Source organism: Lytechinus variegatus, chromosome 17 (assembly GCF_018143015.1).
Source record: "Lytechinus variegatus isolate NC3 chromosome 17, Lvar_3.0, whole genome shotgun sequence".
Lineage (NCBI taxonomy): Eukaryota > Metazoa > Echinodermata > Echinoidea > Temnopleuroida > Toxopneustidae > Lytechinus > Lytechinus variegatus.
The window spans coordinates 7,267,288-7,292,003 of NC_054756.1; the positions used below are offsets into that span (position 1 = coordinate 7,267,288).

General features: G+C 34.7%; 1 protein-coding gene across 7 annotated transcripts in view; it reads left to right on the forward strand.

The window, feature by feature from the left end:
• LOC121431393 (phosphatase and actin regulator 2-like) overlaps window positions 1–5,578 on the forward strand; it is a 58,910-nt gene extending 53,332 nt beyond the window's left edge. For all 7 annotated transcript variants that reach the window (XM_041628951.1, XM_041628956.1, XM_041628952.1 and 4 more), the window contains 6 exons: window positions 486–642; window positions 1,389–1,444; window positions 1,974–2,038; window positions 2,603–2,740; window positions 4,033–4,109; window positions 5,371–5,578. In XM_041628951.1, the coding sequence (XP_041484885.1) occupies window positions 486–642; window positions 1,389–1,444; window positions 1,974–2,038; window positions 2,603–2,740; window positions 4,033–4,109; window positions 5,371–5,386 (509 nt within the window). In that variant the 3' untranslated portion in view covers window positions 5,387–5,578. The remainder of the gene's footprint in view (window positions 1–485; window positions 643–1,388; window positions 1,445–1,973; window positions 2,039–2,602; window positions 2,741–4,032; window positions 4,110–5,370) is intronic.
• The last annotated feature ends 19,138 nt before the right edge of the window (window positions 5,579–24,716 follow it).

Consider the following 24,716-nt stretch of genomic DNA (forward strand, 5'->3'; position numbering starts at 1 on the left):
GGAAATTTGCAAAATGTCCTTTATAAAGAAAGGAGATCACACCAAATTGTCAAGAAATCAATGAATTTATGGATATACATTCATATCTAGATTAAAAAAAAAATGAAAATGCATTTTATATGTTGACTTTGCTGGCTTTCCTTTCTTGTGGTAAATGATATTCACCATTAATTGTTCACTGGTGGTTATTTTGTGTGTAAAAAGGTTCACCAGTAGTTCTTAAAGTTGCTCTCCACTTACGAACAGCTTGATGAAACACACATTAGGTGTGACGGTCCAGTTAATAGAAAAAAATAAGTTAAAAAATACAGACGAACACAAACACATGAGTAAGGATTCAATCATTCATGCTTGATTATGTTTTGCTTTGTTTGGGGAGGAGAGGACAGCGTGTTCGCTTTTTGGGAGAGTACTTCTCCAAGGCTCAAGGAAACTGTCCTTTCGTGATTGCTGTACTTCATACATTTCTTTTTCTTTCATTTCAGCTTCTCTTGCAGCCAAGGTTAAGAGGAATAACTCACTTGCCATCAAGCTAGAAAACAGACCGAGTCGAAAGCATCTAGAAGAGAGGAACATCATCCCAAGAAAATCGGACGATGATAAGAAGATAGACAAGGATAAGATTGGTGCCGCGCTAGTACGGTAAGTCAAGAGCGTGAAAGTTCGGATTGACGCCCAGGTAAAAGAATCATGGTCACGTATTTAGGTCTGCGTTATTTGTCTGTGCAATTATAAGGGTGTGTTTTAAAAATCACAGAAATCTCACAAATATCTCGTAGGCTACTGCACAAAAACTTGCTGTTCAATATGGTAGCAATTTACACGGTCAAATGCATGGAATAGGCAACACGTGCGATAATCACTGCAATGCCATGCGCAATGATACCATACGACATCATATAGAGCTGAATTGAGTCGCATTTTTATAACCACAACTTATTTTATGCAGTGAGGCCTCGGTAATTGGTGACATAATTTGATAAATCACTGTACATTTTATATGGGGATAGATAATGATAATCATATTTTACAGTTTTATCCAATGAAATATGTGACATATTCCACTCGTTGCACTCATCTTCAACTTACGGAACATTGGCCCTAACTCCTGGAATATCTGTGATATCCTATTCTGAGCCATTCAATATAATACAAATGTTTTTTAACAGTATATAGGCCTACTGTTCTAACTCATTGGATGAAGTACATGTATGTAAGTGATTTCTTTCTTTAATAGCGATGCATGTATCTCCCCTATATCACTGAGCTTCTGCAAACTTTGCAATGTTCATTATGTAATCAAGTAGTATTGATGCCATAGCCTCTCAGAAGGAAAGAGCAGCAATTAATGATTAGCTTTCCCCTTTTAATTTTTTTTCTGTTCACAGGAGACTAAGTCAGAGACCAACACAAGAAGAGCTTGAACAAAGAAATATTTACAGAGGTAAGCTAGCGATGAATAATGATAATAATAACAGCATATTTAACCAGGGTAGCAGCTTCAGTTGCTGCTGTTTTCCCAGCCGGCCCTGCTATTTTTCTTACCCCGGCTTTTTCTGGGCTTCCTAGACGCTCAAGCATTCAGGGATATTCCTACCAGGTCCCCATTCACCTCACCAGGGTTGAGTGCTGCACAATGTGGGTAAATTTCTTGCTGAAGGGAAACACACCATGGCTTGGAATCGAACCAATGTTCCTCAGATTGAAAGACGATAGTCATTATAACCACTAGACCACGACGCCCGGCACCTACCCATTTCATGCTTGGTATTACACAGCAGGTTTAGGGGCGGGAGGGGGGGGGCATTAAAATATTTTGGATTCTTTTCAGTCTCGGTGAGCAGAATCAACAGACATCCCTTGTTGGGAATAAGTTAATTATGAAAGTTTATTTTGTTTTAATGCCCGTACATGTATGTTCTCTTTATAATGACCCTTTCTCCATCTCATCCCGTTTATCTTTTCAATCCCAGAACAATCACAAATTGATGCAGCCAAAGCCGAGAGGGAGGAGAAGAAGAGGACACTCACAAGAAAGGTATGCATTGTGGGAGGAGACGCAACAAAGTGGCCGCACCCATGCACCAGAATCACATGTATCACGTTACGGAGCAATAAATTAAAGCAAGAGAATTGAGAAATCCTGCACGGTTCTCTTCTTTCTACAATCCAACTTCCTTGATTGCAGATAAAATCATTAAAAGCTTTTGATATGTAGATCTACATGTAGGTAATGAAATATAGATCTTAAACTGGTTGATTTTACAGTGTGTTTTGTCACTGAAGTTCTATGCATTTTTCTTTCTCTATTTCATTGTTTCACCAGGCCCTGCCAAAAAATCACTGGTGCTGACCAGTTAAAAAGAACATTATATGACTCCGCCCTAGCATTCACTGTAATACATTTAAATCTGGGTTAGTTAGTGACCATCGACAGACTTTGTATTTCCCTTAAATTGTCTCCTACATTTAAGAATGTATTACATAGACTTGTCAACTTTTCTTGTCTCACTGTGCCAGTCTTTACAGACACTTCACTATATAAAATGCCCATGCATTCAACTATTTAACCACCTCCCTCTTTCTTGATCGTCCTCTCTAGTTGAGCTTACGACCAACGGTAGATGAGCTTAGGAAACGTAACATCATCAACTTCAACGAGTACGTGGAAGTGATAGAAGCAGTAGATTACGATAGGAAAGCAGATAAGCCATGGACGAGGTTAACGCCGCAAGACAAGGTCAGTAATGTGAAATACCATAAAATAATCATCTTTTTATATTGAGACACCTGGGCCCCAGTCGTACAAAGAGTTGCGATTGATCCGATCAACCGCAACTATGGATGGCCAGCAACGTCAATATCTAAAATTCAGATTTGTTTGAATATTTTCCAGATATGATGTTTATTCATACATTTATCATTCTGTTTATGAAGAAGATTGAGATAATTTCCTGTAGAAAAATTTATGATATGGATGGATTTCTATACAGTTGATTTGATCAATCGTAACTCTTTGTAAGAAAGGGCCCAGGGCCTGTCTTACAAAGAGTTACAATTGATCCAATCAAATGTAACTCTATGGAAATCCATCAGTGCCATAGTTTTTTCTACAGAAAATTTGCAAAATGTCCTTTGTAAACAAAGGAGAACACACCAAATTGTCAAGAAATCAATGAATTCATGGATATACATTCATATATAGAAAATCTTTTGAACAAATATGTATTTTATATGTTGACTTTGCTGGCTTTCCATAGGTGCGTTTGATTGGATCAATTGCAACTCTTTGTAAGAAAGGGTCCTGGTTTTCTCCATTCCTTTTTTCACCTCATGAATCGCTCAAGTCGTGATCATTTGAGAGCATCACAAATTTTCAGGAGTTCTTAAAATACAGACTGAGAATTCCAAGAAGATCCTACAGAAATAAACGTCAGCCCACACTGCAAAAAGTATATCAAGCCGTTACATTGTAGTTTATTTTTTAAACTGCTCTACTAACATTCCATATTGATGAATTTTCCTTAAGTAGTGCATTTAGCCACCTGGATGAAATACTGAAATTACAGAAATAGGAATTAGCTAACAATGCAAATGTGTATTAAGCCATTACATTGTAGTTTATTTTTTTCAGCTGCTCTTACATTCCATTGGTGAATTTTCCATAAGTAGTGCATTTAGCCACATGGATGAAACACCAAAATTATTGACAAAGGTTTGGCAAATTTGTCTACCTTTACACCAGAGAGTTACCCTTTGAAGTCAATATCATGTAAACTTGAAATGTATTCTTATCCGTGGTAATTTTGTTTTTCATTTTTCCATTCTCTATGATGACATAATAATATACAGGTAACTTCTTTACCTGTTCTGTTTTATTAGGAGAAATTCAACTTAGGAGATGTATATCACATGTCTTGCATTGTCTGGTTTAAGAAAAATTCTTTGTCTCAGGTAAATTTTTAGTGCACAGAATTTCAGCTTATGCAAGTTTACCTGTATTTGAAACTACTTTCTTTTCTTTTCATGTAGGCTTACATTCGCAAGGAGCTGAACGACTTCAAGAGTACTGAGATGAACGTACATGAAGATAGTAAAAAATTCACCAGGTAATCTATGATGGGTTGTAGTTATGGGGGTTCCTTGACATTTGCTTTGGCGACAATTGCTCCGATGGAAAATCTGCTTGTTAAGCTAAACATAAAACCGAGCCTCCAAAACTACAGTAACCCTAATCCATATCTTTATTTTATTCTTAGCCCAAAACTCTATTACAATTCTAACTCTTTCTTATGCCCTCTGAGTTGTTAAGACTTGAGCAAATGTTGCGTCTTTGTTATTTGGCCCATCGCAGAAAGATTTTGTGTTTAAATGCAAACTTTTAAAAATTGATCAGAATTCCAGGGCCCCGTTGCATAAAAGTTACTAACTTTGACATCCAATGGTTACTACGATATTAACGCTGATCAACAGCCAAGATAAATACAATTTCTGGTAACAAACTCAAATTAGTTCAAAATCAAGGATTCCATGCAAATTACCTTTGGATGGCAAAGTTACCATGATGGTAACTTTTATGCAACACGGCCCTGAATGTGTGTTTTTGATTGGTTAAAAATCAAGTTGCATTTGATTTCATGAATTGTGTTCGATTGCAACTCTTTCTGCATCAGCCCCCTTGATTTTAATCAGGCTGGAATTGAGTTAGATCAACCTGGGGCCCCCATAACATGAAACTTGGTGATTAATCACAGGGCTGGTTCCTACGATTCAACACACACACCAATCTACGCATCAATCGTAGAAATCAGTCTTGCATTTACCATTAATCGCCTAGCTGCAGGTCATGGGGCCCAGATTTTGTGCTTGTAATTACGACATGAACTGTCGGTATGTTCACCTTGATGGTTCATTCAGTGAACATGATTTCATGCCAAATTCTAACTGATTGTACCTTGGCTGTCGCAGAAATTTCAGGCCCTCGCATCTTATTTCCAGACATAGAAAGCTACTGTTTTCGACAAGATATCTGGAAATGCATGTAGATGATTCGAGCTTCGTGGCTCAGTGGTAGATCATCAGCCTTATGAAAATGAGGTCATGGGTTCCATACTAAAAGACTTCAAAATGGGACCTTTTGTTTGACGTAATAGAATGGAGAAATGTAGGGATTTTATTTTGTAGGGATTTTATTACATGTATGTCATGCAAGACCTGAAGATATAGTGAAAGAGATTATTATTCTCACGATTTCTGATCAAACCAAGTTACATTACTGAAATGCATGTAGACTTATTAATTGCTTTTAACTAAGTGTGTTTTCAAACGATTATTCTCTCGTGTGTTTTTTTTTTCTCTTACCCCATATAGGTTTCATAGACCTTAGCCCCTTGATCAAGAACAGACACGTGCATGTATGTGTGTCATTGAACTGTACAAGGTATGACACCATTCATGATTGAACCATACTGTCATGCCTCAGGGCTATAGTACAGGATCTGTGATTGGTCCAGTAAGCATCCTTGGGCTTTAGTACACGACGTGTGATTGGTCCAGTGTGGGAGCAGCAGTCGCAACTCAATAACAAGCAGGGATAAACTCAAATGGCTTCTGATTGGATAAACGCCCTGCTTGAAGCGAGATGCCTTCTACTATGCCGTCTGTGATTGGTTGATGTGAGGATTATAACGATGATGCCATTGGATCAGACCAAGTATTTCTTTTTATGCATGTGGGGTTTATTTGCGCGTTTACGCATTGTGTGTGAGATCGGGAGAGACCAACAAACATTTTACGAGACATTTGCCGAGTCCTCAAAGCCGTGGAAGCAGAGACAGTCGCAGATGGAACAACGAAGCGGACGCTCGCCAGCGATGAGATGGAATGTACAAATTTGATGAAAAAAAAAATGTGTGTCAATTGTTTTTAATCCAGTGCTGAATGCAGTGCTGTACCACCTGCACGCTGCTAACGAACATTTTGTATGGTAGAGTAGAATTCAACAGTGTGAAAATAAGAATTGTAAAAAAAGTGACTTTTTCAAAATGAATACAATTTCCAATTACTCCAGTATACAATGAACGAATGAATGAGATAGGAATTATGTATTATCACAATTAGGGATATTCTCAACATCTGTCTTGTTCCATTATAAAAGAAAGAAAAATGGCTGCCTCACCTTGCGCATGATGCAGCAGAGAAGAGTTGAAGATTTGGGGCCCGTGTTACAAATAGTTGTGATTGATCCGATCATATGGAAAGCCGCAAAGTCAACACATAAAATGCATGTTTGCTCAAAAATTTCTCTACATATGAATGTATATCCACGAATTCATTAATTTCTTGACAATATGGTGTGTTCTCCTTTGTATACAAAGGACATTTTGCAAATTTCCTGTAGAACAAATAATGACACTGATGGATTTCCATAGAATTAGGATTGATTGGATCAATCGTAACTCTTTGTAAGACAGGACCCTGGTAACATACTAGTGTTATTCTCACAAAGTGCTATTTGAATTGATATTCGGATATCAGGTTGTTCTTGTTCACACTGGGTACCAGACAGGTGTTGTTCATGAGGTTGCCAAGCTGAGGCCAAGGACAAGACCAGGAACTTGCCTTGCTCCAGAGGCCAAGGATTTTAGGCCCAGGTCAAGGACTGACTGCTTTAGGCCAAGTGTCCGAGGCCAATCACTTTTGGTCAAGGCCAAAGTGTCCAAGGATTTCAGGCTAAAGACCGACTCTTTGGCGCCAAGGGTCCAGGACCAAGGCCACATTAGTTTCCTTGAGGCTGAGGCTGGTAGATCTTAAAGATCTATAACATGAAATTCAAGTTTATTATAATCATGAGCATTGAACAATCATTTGATAATGTTAGAGTTTGACCTTAATTGACTTCTCATGTTCACCATATTTGTTTCACATTGAGCATCCTTGACTAGAGATGACCTGTTGTCTTGTATTTTATAAGAATACACTTTTACTGGAAGAAGGTCTTGAATAACACTCGAGACCTTCTTGTAGGAAGGTAATGAAGCAAAGCAAACATGTTCATAGTGCCCTTTTCTTTCCCACATAATCTTTTTATTTAAAGGGTTTAGTAGGGTAAGGGGTGGGGGGGGGAATTTACCATATTTACACTAATTCTTAACAAATATTATCTCTATTAATATGCATGCTAAGATATATGTATCTGTTAAATGTTTCATCTTTACCTGGCTATTTACTACTTCTTTTATTCACGTCCTGTACTGTATTTTGTGTAGGGTCTTGTACACGGTGCTCCCAATATCATTGTTTTTGTTACATGGTTTTCTCCAAGTCCCTTCATTTAATTTTGTTTCTTGAAACAAATGCTCAAATTCTGTTTGAAATATTTCCTCAGCAAATCAAAATATGTGATGTGTATGACTTTTGTTATTGGCTTGTTCCCTGTGTTTTTGGATCCAATGAACGTTTACACTAGCTTTCAGAAGGGATTGGAGTCCAGTGAATCAAAACAATGTTGCACGGCTGGGAGACGGGCTCAATTTTCTACCGAAAAATATTTTTTTTCATTGTTTTCAGTGCTTTATGATAGAGATTTGATAGCTTTTTTTATTTGGTAAAACTGTAATTGCCTGCAGTGACGTAATAATGATGTAATCACAGGTTTTAAAAGGGCTCGATAATGATGTAATCACAGCCTGTAAAAGGGCTTGGTTTTCTACTGAAAGATCCTTCTTTTTCTTCTTTTTCAGTGCTGTATGATAGCGATTTGTTTTCTCTTTCATTTGGTAAAACTGTAATTGCCTGCAATGACGTAATAATGATGTAATCATGGGTTGTAAAAGGGCACAAGCACTCGTTGTGAGATGATATCCTTAAAAGACTACTCTCCAGGGCTGGCGCGCATTAAAGCCCTTCTGCCCACCATGTGACAAAATGCTTTCCTAATAGACCAGTTCGTAGTTACTTCATGGACAATTTTGGTCAAATGACCTTTCATTTCTTTCATCATGATAGGCAGATTTCAAAGCAAGATATTACGTAAGCTTGCCTTACACAGCAGGATGAAGAAATTGAATAGACCAGGTGACTAGAATAGCACACAAATGAACACTTAATGAAGGCATTTGTTGCATTCCTACTTTGAATGCATATCTTAGCATATTGCACAATGTACTTTGCAAACTGTGAAATACCAGTCGTTCGTGGAAGCATTGTTGTTTTTTGTGGATATGAATGAAAACGACAATTCAAAAGAATATATGAATAATCAAGACATCAAAGTTGGTGCTTATCTCATTAGATTTTAAAGCACCATGTCATTTTAGTACAAATGACCTTCTTCTGATCATGCGTAGAATCTTTTGATCATGCGCAGAAAGGAACTATGAACTGGCTTATATGCCAAATTCATTTTAAATTGGTTTGCCTCCCTGCGTTAAATCTAGTATTCACCTTCCCATATGTTTTGTATTTCGATTATGAAGTATTGATTTTAAAAGTGATTTGATCTCCCAAGTCTGAATTTGATTGTCTTTCATTTCTTACAATAAATTACAGTTCTTAGATACATACATGTAATGATCACAAAAAAAAATATATGATTTATACAGCGTGCATATCCCATTGATAAGGACCCATAACTTATGCGATACAGAAAATGAAATAAGTAAAATTCATAGAAATTGAACGAGTTGACAAGTGAAGAAATGTTACTCTCTCAGTTATGTATAAGTTGGCCAATAATCTTGATACTCGGTCACCCCAACATAAATCCAACTAATTGATGGTATGCCATTGGATATAATGTAATAAATTGGGTCGGGCCTGGGGCCTTTTTGTCAATTTCTTTGTTGCCATCAGTTTCATACAGTATTGCTTTGAGGACAGAACATCTTGAATCGAACTTGAAGTTGAATAAATTTGAAAGCCCACTTCCAGGCAATTACAATGAATTAAAAATAATCTCTTCCGATGAACTTGAGCGACCATTCATGAGGGTAACTAGATGTTTTTCAGCCACCGTCCTTTAATGTGCATACTGTGTTTGTATAAAACAGATTGTTTATTTTTGTTTGAAGAAATTTTTGGTTACATAGATATATGTAATACATACTACGTGTAGTCCATCCATTATCATTTATTTAGGTCATATGTGCTTCTTGGAATATGTGTGTGGCTTTGTTATGATATAGGTATCCTGTTGATGTTTGTTTAAATGTTTTTATTGTGTGAGTTCTTTCTCAAACCTGTCACTTCCCTTTCCTCTTAATTGTTGCCCTCTCATGTGTGTACCATTCACAATGCTGTGGCCCCTTCTATTGTTTCTTTGGTTCTTCTCTCTCTTCCTTTCATCACTGCCCACTCCTAGTCTGCTGTGCAAAACCTTCACTTGAGTTAAGGTCTGAATTGCAGCCTACTCATGCCTTGTGTACTGAAGCTTTGTATGTGCTAGTCTTTGCATGGAGACACACTTGTTGATCAAAGTTTCAATCAGGGCCTGTGCCTGCAGACTAGCTCACTCCACTTCATTATTCATTTTACTTTGTTTTTTCCTATTCAACTCAAAACCCCTTTTCTGATATATCCCAATATTTTTTATCTGTTCCCAGTATTAAAACCAAACTCATTGTAGCAGCTTTAACAAATTGTTATTAAAAGATGTAGGCCTATTTTTCGAGCATTAAAAATTATTTGTACCTCCCAGTGTGCCTCAGCCTGTGTTGAGTGCGATGTAGCCAGATGAATGCCTTTCCAAAGGATATTGGTTCTGGAGTGATCCCTGGCTTACGGCATACATCACCTTCGTATCTGATATTGATGTGTTTCTATCCTGCCTTAAGTCCAAGCCTGCGGCACAGTATACAATCTGATTCCGACCTGATTTCTTTTTTTAAAAATCACATTTTTCTAAAAGAAATCTAAAGAAGTCAATCATCTCATTCTGCTTTATTGCATAAGTAAAATGATCTCATTTGAATCTCGACATAAAGCTAGAGAATACTGTACTTCCCCCAAAAGCTGCTTTAACTTCAAGCCTGTGGACGGAGTTAAGTCCAAATCAGTTTCAAATCAGTGCCGGTTATGACGTCATTACCGTTTTTACCACTCCACTCATGACTTAGAATGTTCCAATTAATTATGCTAATTTTTTTGGGGGGGATAAAAAATGGATTGTTTACTGTGCGTCAGGCATTACATTACATGTTTGGATCAATGTTTTCATCCTTTCTGTACCTGTGTGTTTTTCACTTCACGTCATTCATACTTTTTATTTTCTTGCATCTCGTTAATAATTGTAGCATTGCCCCATATGCTATTTGAATCTCTAATTATTTGGGGGATAGGGGAAGACTTAACATGAAGCTGAAACTTAAAGGAGAAGAGTTCGGTAGTTAACATGAGCTTTTACACAAACTGGAGGTGTTTCACAAGGATTTAAGTAGGACTAAAAGTCAGTTAGATTTAAGTTGTGTCCTTAAACGCATCACCTTATTGGGTCAAATAGTGCATAGAGGATTTACACTACGGCGTATTCTTATTATCTGTTCCATATTATGTGTGCGTTGGCATTTGTGCATGATTTAAAGTCGCACTGAGCTCTTCATGAAACACCCCCCCCCTTCCCCCCGTCTGTAAAAAATGTTTTGACAGGCATTTATTTGACTTTCAGAGGGTCGACTTGATTGTCTATTGTCTTGATATTATCGACCTCCCCTTGGGTAACTTTATCTTTAGAAATTTACATTTTAGCACCATATACGGAACAAAAGTAGTGTATGTATGTAGGCGTTAATAAGGGCACCATTGGTGATTTATCATCATGTTCTTTGTTGAAACATACTATTGCAAGTGTGATCAAAATGAGAGAACATGACATGCTGCCTCACAAATGTATACAGTAGCCTTTATTATTTTTCTTTGTATTCGTAGATAGTTGACATAAAGCGTATATATAATCTTGCTCGTTACCAGCCTTATGTGTATATTTAGTGGGCATGTCTGCAGTGTATTATTCAGATTTGCAAATTATATTTATGAGCTTTGACAGACCTAGACTGAATTTACATACATGTACATGTATACTTGCTTTTTCTTACAATGAGTGTAGCAATAGATCGCTATTTCTGCCAGTGTTGTGTGTTTTTCGTTGCTTGGAAATCATGTTTTCTTATTTTGAAATAACTCGATTTGCATTTTGTTTTGTTGTTTGTATTTTCTTTATTTTTCAATAATGGTCATAAGTTGCTTCCAGTTATTGGTTGTCATGTAGTAATGATTAATACCTCTGATACTATCTGGGGGTATTAAGTTTGCCTCGTAAAACAATGTCAGAAACGCGAGGGGAGGCTTCCATCTCACAAAATTTTGAATTTATTTATTTTCACAAAGATATTTCCAGAATCTTGATGTAATAGGTTGCTTCGAAAGTTAGATATTTAGCAGATAATTTTGAAATTTTACATTGTGCAACTTTTTAAGGACACCACAGATGATCGTGTTGTGTATTATTTGCCAAATGGGGGATACCATACCAACTTTTGTGCAACTCGTGGTTTTCTGAAAGCATGGATAAATGAGTTTGATGATACTCCTCAGATTGGCCAAAATTTATACTCTTGTTCTGTTCATGATAAGCCATTTTCATGTTCATTCGTTTATTGCAGCATTGTAATAAATTTGGGGTAAATGACTAAAGAAACAACCATTGTTCTAAAAAAAATACAACGTTTAGCTGTTATGTGAATGTTTGTCCCTGGATATAGTTCATGTACCATTCTATGATAAGAATAACATTTGATTGGTGCTTGTTTGTGCGAACTTTTTCATATTTTGCATGATTGGTATAGTGTTCTTATAATGATAATATATGTAATAGTAATTTAGTTTCGCCCCTGTTTCACATAGAGGTTGCATTATTACATATGAAGTAGCATCATAGCAACTACCATGTGATAGTTGAATAATAGTATCCCCCTCCCCTTTTCTCCAAAAGGGAAAGGAATATTGTGGATTTTTAAAGGATGGCCAAGGTATAGACTTTCGATTTAAATGTTAATATATTTAAGAGGTTTTTAAGATAAATCATTTTGAAGAATGTCTCTACTTTTTTTGTCCAGAGATGAAGATTGATGCATTTGATTGTATTTTAAAGGTTCCAATATATGCTATTACTATTTCAGTTTTAATCATATTCAATTGTATGCAAATTTCTGATATATATATATTTGATGAAATGTACTTTGTATCAAAATGTATTATAGAGTTCAAATGTGTGTATAAGTGCATGAATTGGGGGGGAAATGTGGCATTTTTTTAAAGTGAAAAAAATATTGCTTATGAAAGACTTTCAAGGTGGCTGTATGATCCAGTATGTTTGGCATACAAACATTTTTCTTGAATTTAAACTTCAGTTATTTTCATTATTTTGTTTTGCATTCATTTTCTTTTCATTTGCTTCAATTTGCCAAATACTGAAGTTAAATGTCCGATGATAATGGGCTCAAGAAATTAGGAAACTACCGCAGTTATGATCAATAAGCTAAAATGTTAAAATATCGTAAGAAACAACAATAAAATATCTAGTTCGTTGTTGCTTTACTTAAAGGGGAAGTTCACCCTGAAGAAAACGTTCTTGTAAAAATAGCAGAAAAAATAGTAAAAAATATTGGTGAAGGTTTGAGGAAAATCCGCTAAAGAGTAAGAAAGTTATTAGAGTTCAAAGTTTTGGATTTGTGACGTCATAAACGAGCAGCTGTTCCATGTGTTATGTAATATAAAATGCATATATTTAAAATTTTGTATGGTTCCTGATGACTTAATTTTGTTTTCTTTTCATGATCGGGTGTGAAACGATTTGTCAATTGATATACAAAAGTTACAGTGAAAACCATTTTCAATTTTCTGAGAAAATGACATTTCATTGATTTTTTACCATTCGCTATGTAGGAATGCTGCTCGCATATGACGTCACAAATCAAATAATTGAAATTCTAATAACGTTTTAATTATTTGATAAATTTTTCTCAAACCTTCGGCAATATTTTTCATTAATTTTTCTGCTATTTTTACAATAAACTTTTTGTCAGGGTGAACTTCTTTAACTATCAAATTGACAATTGCCTTTCTAATGACGTTCCAGCACAATTGTCCCCGGTGGAAATCGTTGATAAGTGAATCTCACTTGTAGGTGAAATATTCAATACGAGCATCTGAACGTGAATGATGTAGAATTTTGTGATGAAGTGATACATATAAGCCTTAAAATGACAAAAATATAATATCTCCACTTTGTAAGTTTATGTAGAACAGAACATAATATTTCTGGCTCCCCACACGATTCATGTAGATCATTTTCCAATTTATATTAGTGTCATTCTCATTGAGAAATTAGTGATGGATTTTGATCACTGTTAACGATTTATAGCTTTAAGGGATCATATGTTGAAAAACATGACGATCTTTGGATCATACTTCAGAGTTGATTTTCAAATCACACCTTTTTTACTGCTTGTGTGAATGTTCCTATTGTCTGCAAACACAATGAATGAGTAAGGAGAGTACATTCAGACAAAATCAGTTGCATGTCCACATATTCTACTGGTAATATGCAACAGTTATAGAGCACTTTATACAAATGTTTCTAAGCGCTGCTTATTATTACCCCAAATCTAGCATAGACGCTAACATAGCTCTTCATTATTTGAAGAAACAAATTATTGCTGGTTGCACATTTACCTCACCTGGGTTGAGTGTGGCAAATATATATTGATGTCTTGGAAAAGCCCTTTTATACCAAAATAAAACACCGTTTTACTTATTGTAAGTTAGAATGTTATACTACATATTAGCTATCAGGCTACATATGATTTCAGTCACCTTTTACATTTGAAGAAAAATCCTTACCTGATTGTGTATCACCCATGCTGTGCTTTCCACCATTTGGCGATTCCATATGTGTCGTATGGAACATTTCAACAACCATTTCTAGTCTATTTGCTGATTGCTTGAGCAATAAAATTCATTTTTGGTCAATGATAAAGTCATAGGTGGAAGTCATGTGAAAATCTGATTACCAACAAAAAATATTTGATTATGGGTGAATTAAAGGTGAAAATGTTGTGTGTCGTACAGGACTCGGAAATGTCCTGTACAACACGCAACATTTTCACCTCTAATTCACCCATATACAACAATTTTTACCATCCAGTAGTAATTTATTACCAAAAAATAAATTGAAGTTCCTTAGTTGTTGGACAGTAGGTTGAAAAATGTTGCAAAGATGGCTGATTTTTCTAGCATGGAATCGCCCAATTGTGGAATATTGCTGTAAGATGACACCACATTCACATGTGTGGGAAACTTTTTTGAGAAGGAAGTTTGAAAAATGGTCTATTGAAGCACGTTTAATATATCTGGTTTAACAAGTCATCTATTTTTGTTTTTGTTTGAAAGTCGGCCCAACTTAAATGTGAATGTATTTCAAACTGTGAGACACTTGCAAATTGGCCATTAGAAAGCTGATTATGTGTAGAAATTTATAGTCCACTATGCAGGTATATACTAACAATTGCCAGTATAAAAATTGAGTAGAATTAATCACTTCTCCACATTGAAGTTTTGAGAACCCTTTTAACTGTTTTATTTTGTTCATGTAGCTTTTCTTTTTTTTTTATTTAGTCTTTTTGCAGCAGCTTGTTTTATTGCTATTTCTTTTTCTAAATATTGATCCTGATCAGATTCTGAACTGAAATGGGTATTATTTGTTATATCTATGATTGTCATCTTTTTCTTGTACTTAAGCGATGAAGCCAGGCATTGGGGAAAAAAAGAAAAGCCTTTTATGAGGAAAACAAAATGTCTTTTGTTTTTGGCTTATTTTGTCAGTGTGCTTTAATTCTTTGGTTCTTCCCAAAACGTAGTTGGACAGACTTTCATCATCATTAGCCCAGAGTCGATAACACTGTAAAAATGCTGTTTAAAATTTTAATCATTTTGTTTAAACGCGTCATTTGTGACAACTATTGTTTAAACTTTTTCAACAACAATTTAAACTTTTTAAACAAGTTTAAAAAGTTTAAACAATTACAAAAAAGTTTAAACAACTTGTTGTTAGATTGACAGACGTAAGCAATGTGCTAATTTATTTTTACTGTTGTAGTCTTTACGTCCCTTTTTGCGGCAAGAGACTGTTGCAGTAACACTATGTTCACGTTTTTGAATGGACAGTGTTGCTGCCAAGTGCCCCTTTTCAGTTTTTATGTTGGAAAGTCTGTCCAATAGTCGTTACCCTCATTCTCATTAGGACTGATTGGTTTCTGAATTGATTTAATTCCTTGTTGATTAATTTATGAATGAGATTGGCAAGTGATTTTCTTGATTGATCATTCCCAGTTCATTAATTGATGAATGAGTTCTGAATTGATTTAATTCCTTGTTGATTAATTTATGAATGAGATTGGCGAGTGATTTTCTTGATTGATGAATGAGTTCTGAATTGATTTAATTTCTTGTTGATTAATATTGATGAATGAGATTGGCGAGTCATTTTCTTGAATGATGAATGAGTTCTGAATTGATTTAATTCCTTGTTGATAAACATTGATGAATGAGACTGGTGAGTGTTTTTCTTGATTGATGAATGAGTTCTGAATTGATTTAATTCCTTGTTGATTAATTTATGAATGAGATTGGCGAGTGATTTTCTTGATTGATCGTTCCCAGTTCATTGATTGATGAATGAGTTCTGAATTGATTTAATTCCTTGTTGATTAATTTATGAATGAGATTGGCGAGTGATTTTCTTGATTGATCGTTCCCAGTTCATTGATTGATGAATGAGTTCTGAATTGATTTAATTCCTTGTTGATTAATTGATGAATGAGATTGGCGAGTGATTTTCTTGATTGATGAATGAGTTCTGAATTGATTTAATTCCTTGTTGATTAATTGATGAATGAGATTGGCGAGTGATTTTCTTGATTGATGAATGAGTTCTGAATTGATTTAATTCCTTGTTGATTCATTGATGAATGAGATTGATGAGTGTTTTTCTTAATTGATCATTCCCAGTTCATTGATTGATGAATGAGTTCTGAATTGATTTAATTCCTTGCTGATTAATTTATGAATGAGATTGGCGAGTGATTTTCTTGATTGATGAATGAGTTCTGAATTGATTTAATTCCTTGTTGATTCATTGATGAATGAGATTGGTGAGTGTTTTTCTTAATTTATCATTCCCAGTTCATTGATTGATGAATGAGTTCTGAATTGATTTAATTCCTTGTTGATTAATTGATGAATGCGATTGGCGAGTGATTTTCTTGATTGATGAATGAGTTCTGAATTGATTTAATTCCTTGTTGATTAATTTATGAATGAGATTGGCGAGTGATTTTCTTGATTGATGAATGAGTTCTGAATTGATTTCATTCCTTGTTGATTAATTTATGAATGAGATTGGCGAGTGATTTTCTTGATTGATGAATGAGTTCTGAATTGATTTCATTCCTTGTTGATTAATTTATGAATGAGATTGGCGAGTGATTTTCTTGATTGATGAATGAGTTCTGAATTGATTTAATTCCTTGTTGATTAATTTATGAATGAGATTGGCGAGTGATTTTCTTGATTGATGAATGAGTTCTGAATTGATTTAATTCCTTGTTGATTAATTTATGAATGAGATTGGCGAGTGATTTTCTTGATTGATGAATGAGTTCTGAATTGATTTAATTCCTTGTTGATTAATTTATGAATGAGATTGGCGAGTGATTTTCTTGATTGATGAATGAGTTCTGAATTGATTTCATTCCTTGTTGATTAATTTATGAATGAGATTGGCGAGTGATTTTCTTGATTGATGAATGAGTTCTGAATTGATTTCATTCCTTGTTGATTAATTTATGAATGAAATTGGCGAGTGATTTTCTTGATTGATGAATGAGTTCTGAATTGATTTCATTCCTTGTTGATTAATTTATGAATGCGATTGGCGAGTGATTTTCTTGATTGATGAATGAGTTCTGAATTGATTTAATTCCTTGTTGATTAATTTATGAATGAGATTGGCGAGTGATTTTCTTGATTGATGAATGAGTTCTGAATTGATTTCATTCCTTGTTGATTAATTTATGAATGAAATTGGCGAGTGATTTTCTTGATTGATGAATGAGTTCTGAATTGATTTAATTCCTTGTTGATTAATTTATGAATGAGATTGGCGAGTGATTTTCTTGATTGATGAATGAGTTCTGAATTGATTTAATTCCTTGTTGATTCATTGATGAATGAGATTGGTGAGTGTTTTTCTTAATTGATCATTCCCAGTTCATTGATTGATGAATGAGTTCTGAATTGATTTAATTTCTTGTTGATTAATTTATGAATGAGATTGGCGAGTGATTTTCTTGATTGATGGATGAGTTCTGAATTGATTTAATTCCTTGTTGATTAATTTATGAATGAGATTGGCGAGTGATTTTCTCGATTGATGAATGAGTTCTGAATTGATTTAATTCCTTGTTGATTAATTGAATGAGATTGGCGAGTGAATGTCTCGATTGTTCATACCCAGTTGATTGATTGATTGGTTGGTTGGTTAGTTAATTGATTGACTGGTTGGTTGGTTGGTTGACTGGTTGGTTGGTTGATTGATTGATTGACTGGTTGATTGGTTAATTGATTGACTGGTTGGTTGACTGGTTGGTTAATTGATTGACTGGTTGGTTGATTGACTGGTTGGTTGGTTGGTTAATTGATTGACTGGTTGGTTGATTGGTTGGTTGACTGGTTGGTTGATTGGTTGGTTGGTTAATTGATTGACTGGTTGGTTGGTTGATTGGTTGGTTGACTGGTTGGTTGATTGGTTAATTGATTGACTGGTCGGTCGGTCGAAAAAATTATGACAATCCTGGATTTCCATATATTTGAGGTTGACCGAATCAATCGCAAATCTCTGTACGACGGAACCGATGACAATCATTATGCACACTATTACCGATGCCCCACACTGCTGATTTTTTTCCTATTTAAAAAAGATATATAAATTAAAATAATTATAGATGGGGCCAGCCCCCCCCCCCCTTCTACAAAGCTTCCGTTTTTTATGTATTAAGAAAATCATTGCGAGATGCTCGATGTTCACCCACCCCACCCCCTTACAAGTATTAAAATATATTGAAAATCCTGGACCCGCCAATGTTTTAAATTCCGACATGGCACTGGATACTGACAAACGTTCCTACGGTTTATTAGTATTATTTGCTTTGCTTTCCCATCAACCTTTGCTTGGCAGCAGTAATGGGACTATTTTTAGACTCCTGACCCACTTAATTGATGTTGGGTTAATAAGGATGTAACTCATTCTTGCACGTCCAACATTCAAAGTTTGTTTATAGGGATGCCAGCTTTCAGGCAAAAGCCTGAATTCAGGCTATGGCAATTTATTTTCAGGCCATAGTTTTAGCATTTTTGTTTCCAAAATATTGTATTCTAGGTGATTTTCAGGCCCTCTGATCAATTCCAACTGGCATCCCTATGCTTAGCAATTTTGCAAAATTGTGTATGTATTTATGTTACCACATGCCGCAAGTAGATCTGTAATGCCGAATGAAACAGAAAGGGGACTCCTTGATTACATTTTTTTTTCTAATTTTCCATCAAATGGAAGTTTACATGATTTACACGTCAGTGTGAAACAATAACACGCAACAACAATAACATTCTTAAACATTAGACACTTTTGATATGACATGATTAATTTGATATTAAGAAAAACGAAAAATCGAATTAAGACGATAAACTGAGAAGCAGAAAATTGATTTCCCCCAAAACTATTCTTCATTAATAATATTTTTTTCTTATTGTCCATCAAATGGAAGTTTACATGATTTACACGTCAGTGTGAAACAATAAATGAGCAAACACTAGCAATATACTTATACAATTTTGATTATGACTGAATTAATTTTGATATCAAGGAAGACGAAAACATCGAATTAAAGAGGATAAATTGAAGCAGAAAAAATAATTGCCCCCCCATCGATTCTTTATTTATTAAATGTTTTCTAATCAACCATCCAATGAAAGTTTACATAATTTGCACGTCAGTGTGAAACAATAAACATGCAACAAAAACAACAGCAATATAATCAAACATAGACACTTTTGATATGACTAAATTTGATATCAAGGAAAACAAAAACATCGAATTAAAGAGGATAAACTGAAGCGGAAAAGGAATGATATTTTTTCCCCGGAGGGGGGGGGGGTGGAGTAAAACATGGAGAGGGAAAAGAGTGTGAAGGATTTCATAGTTATCCTTCAAAAAAGGAGATAATAACAGAAGGGATATAAACGAAAGGTGCAATATGGTTATTTTTGTTCTCTCTTAGGTGGGCCTATATGTTGGTGTATGACTGTTTTACTCTCCCTCTCGCGTCCTTTACCATGTTTACTGCCTGATTCTATCTACTTATTTCCTCTTTATTACACTAATGTGCTTTCATATTATCTCATTTTACATCAATATCAACCCATCATCTTCACATCCCTTAAAAAGTTACATTGTTTGTCGTTCAATCTATCTGATTTCACCGAGGCAAATACAGGTGGGTATATTTGAAGGCACACCACCCTTATCCCTCAATTCCGAACTTTACTTTAAAGGAGAATGAAACCTTTGGACCGAGATAGCTTGTGTGAAAACAGAAAAATCAAAGAAACACATCAACGAAAGTTTGAGAAAAATCGGACAAGTAATGAGAAAGTTATGAGCTTTTGAATATTGCAATCAGTAATGCTATGGAGATCCTCACATTGGCAATGCGACGAAGATGTGTGATGTCACTCTTGAACAACTCTCCCCATTACTTTAGTATATATTTCACTTAAATTGCCTCTTTTATTACATCTTATCAGTAGAACGTGTATTCTTTCTATAGGAGGGCATGTAATGCAGATTTTTAAAGAATACACCATGGATAAAGAGTTTGTATCACCATACGAAAAAGCAAAAAGACGATATATTTTCAAGTTACTACCCCTTGGCTTTACTCTCCTTTGTGATGGGGATCTGAAGAGTTTTCTTTTTTGTTTGCACTGTTTTCTTTTTTGTTTACAGTGTGTTCCCAAGAGATGTTTTTCCCCCATAAAGCTACTCTAGGCATTTGTGAGCATTTTTTATATATTGACTCTGTTATTCCGATTTACTTGTAAACCATACATGTACGAGTGTTTTGATTTCTGTAATGGCTACTGACTATTGCTGATGATATATTGTGTTTTTTTTTTTTTATTATGCCCCTATGTAGATCATGATTTATATGTGATTCAGAGAGTCCATTTTGTTTGTTTTTGTGGTTACACGGTGGATTTTGCTCAAGGCTGTTTCATATTTCTCGTTGTATGCACCTTTGGACCAGGGCTGAGACTGATTTGAAGTCACTGGCCACTATTCTTGGTGCCATTTGCACCCTCCTTTCGATTTTACCTAATTTGTTGTTGTTGTCCCCCTCCCCTATTTGTAATATGTTTAAATTCAAAGCAGTTAATTGCTCACTTTGTTTGTATACAAGCTCTTATTTGCTAGATATGGTATCTTGTGATTTTACATGGTGGCAAGCAGTCATGTGCCTTTTACAGTGTTTATTCTTATTTCAATTTATCGTGCAATGCAGATACTTCAAAGAGTGGTATGGAACCAGTGATATTGTAGAATTTCATTTATGTCATTAAAGCTTAGCACATTTAACTGTCGGGGTATCCAAGATTATGTAAAAAGAAGAAAAATATTTCATTACTTGAGGTCAATTGACAGTGATATTATTTTTCTTCAGGAGATACATTCCTCCCCAGAAGACGAATCATTTTGGAAACAGCAGTGGGGGGAACATGCTTGGTTCTCAAGCCATACTTCCAATAGTCGTGGTGTCGCTATTTTGATTCGTAATCATGTTTCGCTGGTAATTCACTCCTCGTTCGCCGATCCAAATGGAAGATTTTTGATTTATTCTGTAACCATAAACGGTTTATCTCTTTTACTTGCAAATATTTACGGCCCCAATAACGATGATCCAGATTTTTTTCTAGATGTTTTTGCTAAAATAGAGCAGTTTAATTATACTTCATTAATCTGTGCTGGTGATTTCAATGCAGTGTTGGGTCCTCTGGATTACCGAGGTGGTAGACAAAGACATGCTAATGAAAAAGCTAGTGAAATTATTCAAGTATTGATGGAAGAATACAATTTATGTGATATTTGGAGAAACTTTCATCCTCATTTAAAACAATACACTAGGCATCAAATTAACCCAAAGGTTCTCTCCAGATTAGATTTTATTCTTGTTTCTGAAAATTTTGTTAACAATTGCTTGCAATCAAAAATAATTCCTGGGATTCAATCAGATCATTCTGTAGTTACCTTGAACTTTAAAGATGCTCATCCTCAGAAGGGACCCGGGTTTTGGAAACTCAACTGTAATTATTTGCATAATGATGCTGATTTTGTAAAAACAATGAAAGAGACAATTAATTATTTTAAAACAGATAATTGTAACAGTATGTGCAACCCACATATTATGTGGGATGCCCTCAAATGTACAATAACAGGTACTTGTATAGAGTATAGTTCCAGAAAGAAGAGAGAGAGGAAAGCTGCCAAAGATAAATTGTTCAAAGAAATAGACAATGTAAAAATGCAAATAAACAATGACCCAGATAATGTGATTCATATTGAGCACCTAGAAAGTTTGCATAGTGATTTGGACAAGATATTAGAATATGAAACTCAAGGCTTAATTATTCGATCAAAATTGCGCTGGGTAGAAGAAGGAGAAAAAAGCTCCAAATATTTTTGCAATTTAGAGAAAAGACACGGTGAGAAAAAATCCATTCATAGAATCAAAAATGTTGATGACGTAATAATTTCAAATCCCCAATCCATATTAGATGAAATTAATGACTTTTACCAAAACTTGTATAGAAAACAAGATACACAAAATTTGTACAGTACAGACACCTTCTTGGAGTCTTTTGAAACGCCAAAATTAAACGATAATGACAAATCATTTTTGGAGCATCCTCTTACTAAAAAAGAATTATATGAGACAATCACCTCTATGAAGCATAACAAAACCCCAGGGTATGATGGTTTACCGGTAGAGTTTTACATTGTTTTTTGGAAAGATATATCTGATCTGTTATTGGATTCATTCAATTTTTCTTTAGAAAATGGCCTTTTGTCTTCATCACAAAGAAATGGTATTATTACTTTACTTCCCAAGAAAGACAAGGACCAGTTTTATTTGAAAAATTATAGGCCCATATCATTGTTAACTGTGGATTATAAGATTTTAGCAAAAACACTGGCAAATAGACTAAAGAAATGTCTCAATGATCTTGTTCACCCAGACCAGTCTGGCTTTTTAAAGGGTCGCAATATTGGGAATAATATAAGGTTGATTATGGATTTGATAGAATACACAGAACTTCATGACATTCCAGGTGCCATTCTTTTATTAGACATTCAGAAAGCATTTGATAGTGTGGATCATGAATTTTTGTTGAAAGTTTTAAAAAAATTCAATTTTGGGGATAAGTTCATTGGTTGGATTAAAACTCTATATTGTAACCGCAAGAGTTATGTTGCTAATAATGGATTTTTTACTAAAGCTGTTATGATGGAAAGAGGAATTTTCTAAGGATGTCCAATCTCCCCCTATTTGTTTTTATTAGTTATTGAAACAATGGCTCTTAGTGTAAGACAAGATGTAAACATAAAAGGGATCCCTGTAGAAGGTCAAGAGGTAAAAATATCCTTATTAGCTGATGATTCTACCTGCTTTCTTGATGGTTCACTTGACTCTTTTAACAATCTTTTTGATTTGCTTAAGAAATTTGCAGCTTGTTCTGGTTGCAAACTTAATATAGCTAAATCCGAGGCTGTTTGGGTGGGGGCTAAAAGGGGCTCACAAGTGAATCCCTATTCTGAAAACGGTCTTAATTGGAAAACCGATACATTCAAAACTCTTGGAATTGTTTTTTCATTAGATACCAGGACAATGTTTGATCTTAATTATAAACCTAAACTGAAGTCTATAGAGGCAACCCTTAACTGTTGGCGTTGTAGAAACTTATCCTTAGTTGGTAAAGTTTGTGTCGTTAAAACATTATTATTACCTCAGCTATTGTATCTTTTTTCTGTGCTATGTATACAAACTCCAACCAAGCTATTCAAGGAGTTAGAAAGGATTTTCTTTAAGTTTATTTGGAGTGGTGGGAGAGATAGGGTAAAAAGAAAATGTTTTTATAATGATTATTGTTCAGGTGGATTGAGAATGATTGACCCTTATGTTTTTGCTTTGTCTCAGAAAATGGCATGGGTGAAACTTCTTCTTGATAAAGAATATGTTAGTCTGTGGAAGACAATTGAATTGTCAGTACTAGAAAACTTTAATCAAAACAAAGATATTTTGTGGAAATCCCATGCTCCTGATTCCATTTTGAAAAGTCTCCGTTGTTCTCAACTGTCAGAGTGTATTAGAACATGGTATATTTACAGGGAGGAAGCAGTGAAGAAGGAGTTTAATACAGTATTTTCACATATGGGGTCATGCCAATGTTTATGGTATAACAAACATATTAGATCCAAGACAAAGCAGTATTTGTTTAACCAAGAGTGGTTTGATTGCGGAATAAATTTTGTTAGCGATTTATTGAACCCCCCACTCCCAGGAAGCAAGCTTTTTGAAGAACTAATTCTTGACTTTGACATTTCTCCAAGGGGAAGGAAAAACTTCAACTTTTTAATGAAAAATATTCCAAATTCTTGGTTAAATATGTCAGATTGGGACAATGAAGAAATTTTTCATAAAATAGTAAACAATCTATGTCAAGCAAAGAAGGTCCCAAAGTATGTTTACCCTATTTTGCTCGGGATTTTTAGTCCAACAAAACACACTGATTTCTGGGAAGAACTGTCTTTGTCCCCAAACTCTGAAGAGTGGGATAAGATTCATTTGAGAAATTTCAAATGTTCAATAGACTCGCGTATACGTTCTTTCTATTTTAAACTCTTTCATAAAGCTATCTCCTTAAACGACTTCTTACATAAAATTAAAAGGAAGGATTCTCCGAATTGTACATTCTGTCACTCCCTATCAGAAACCATTATCCATGTATTTATTGATTGTGACATTGTGAAAATCATTTGGAACGAAATAGTTCTTGAAATTTCTCGACATACCAAGAAGGTTTTTAATCCATCCCCCTTTGAAAAGATTTTTGGAGTTAAAGATGACAAATTTATCACTTATATTTTCCTGATATTCAAATATTATATTTACTTATGTAAATTCAAAAATAACATTCCTTCATTTCAGGGTTTTAAAGTCTATTTGAAAACTTGTAAGGAAACAGAATATCGCATTGCCAAAAAGAAAGGTACTCTTGCACTCCACTTTAGGAAGTGGAAATATGTGTTCTGATGTACACTGTACTTGTGTAAGAAACTGCTTGTATATTAGATGTACTTGTTTACTAGCTGAGCTCCTTTATTCCATGTAATACTGCTTTGTTTTGATTCATTATGATTATGTTATTTTTTTTTATTATTATTGTGTTTGATTTCGATTGTATTTTGATATTTGTGTAATCATTTTATCGATCAATAAAAACTTAATGAAAAAAAAAAAAAGCAAAAAGACACATTTTCAGGGTATTTT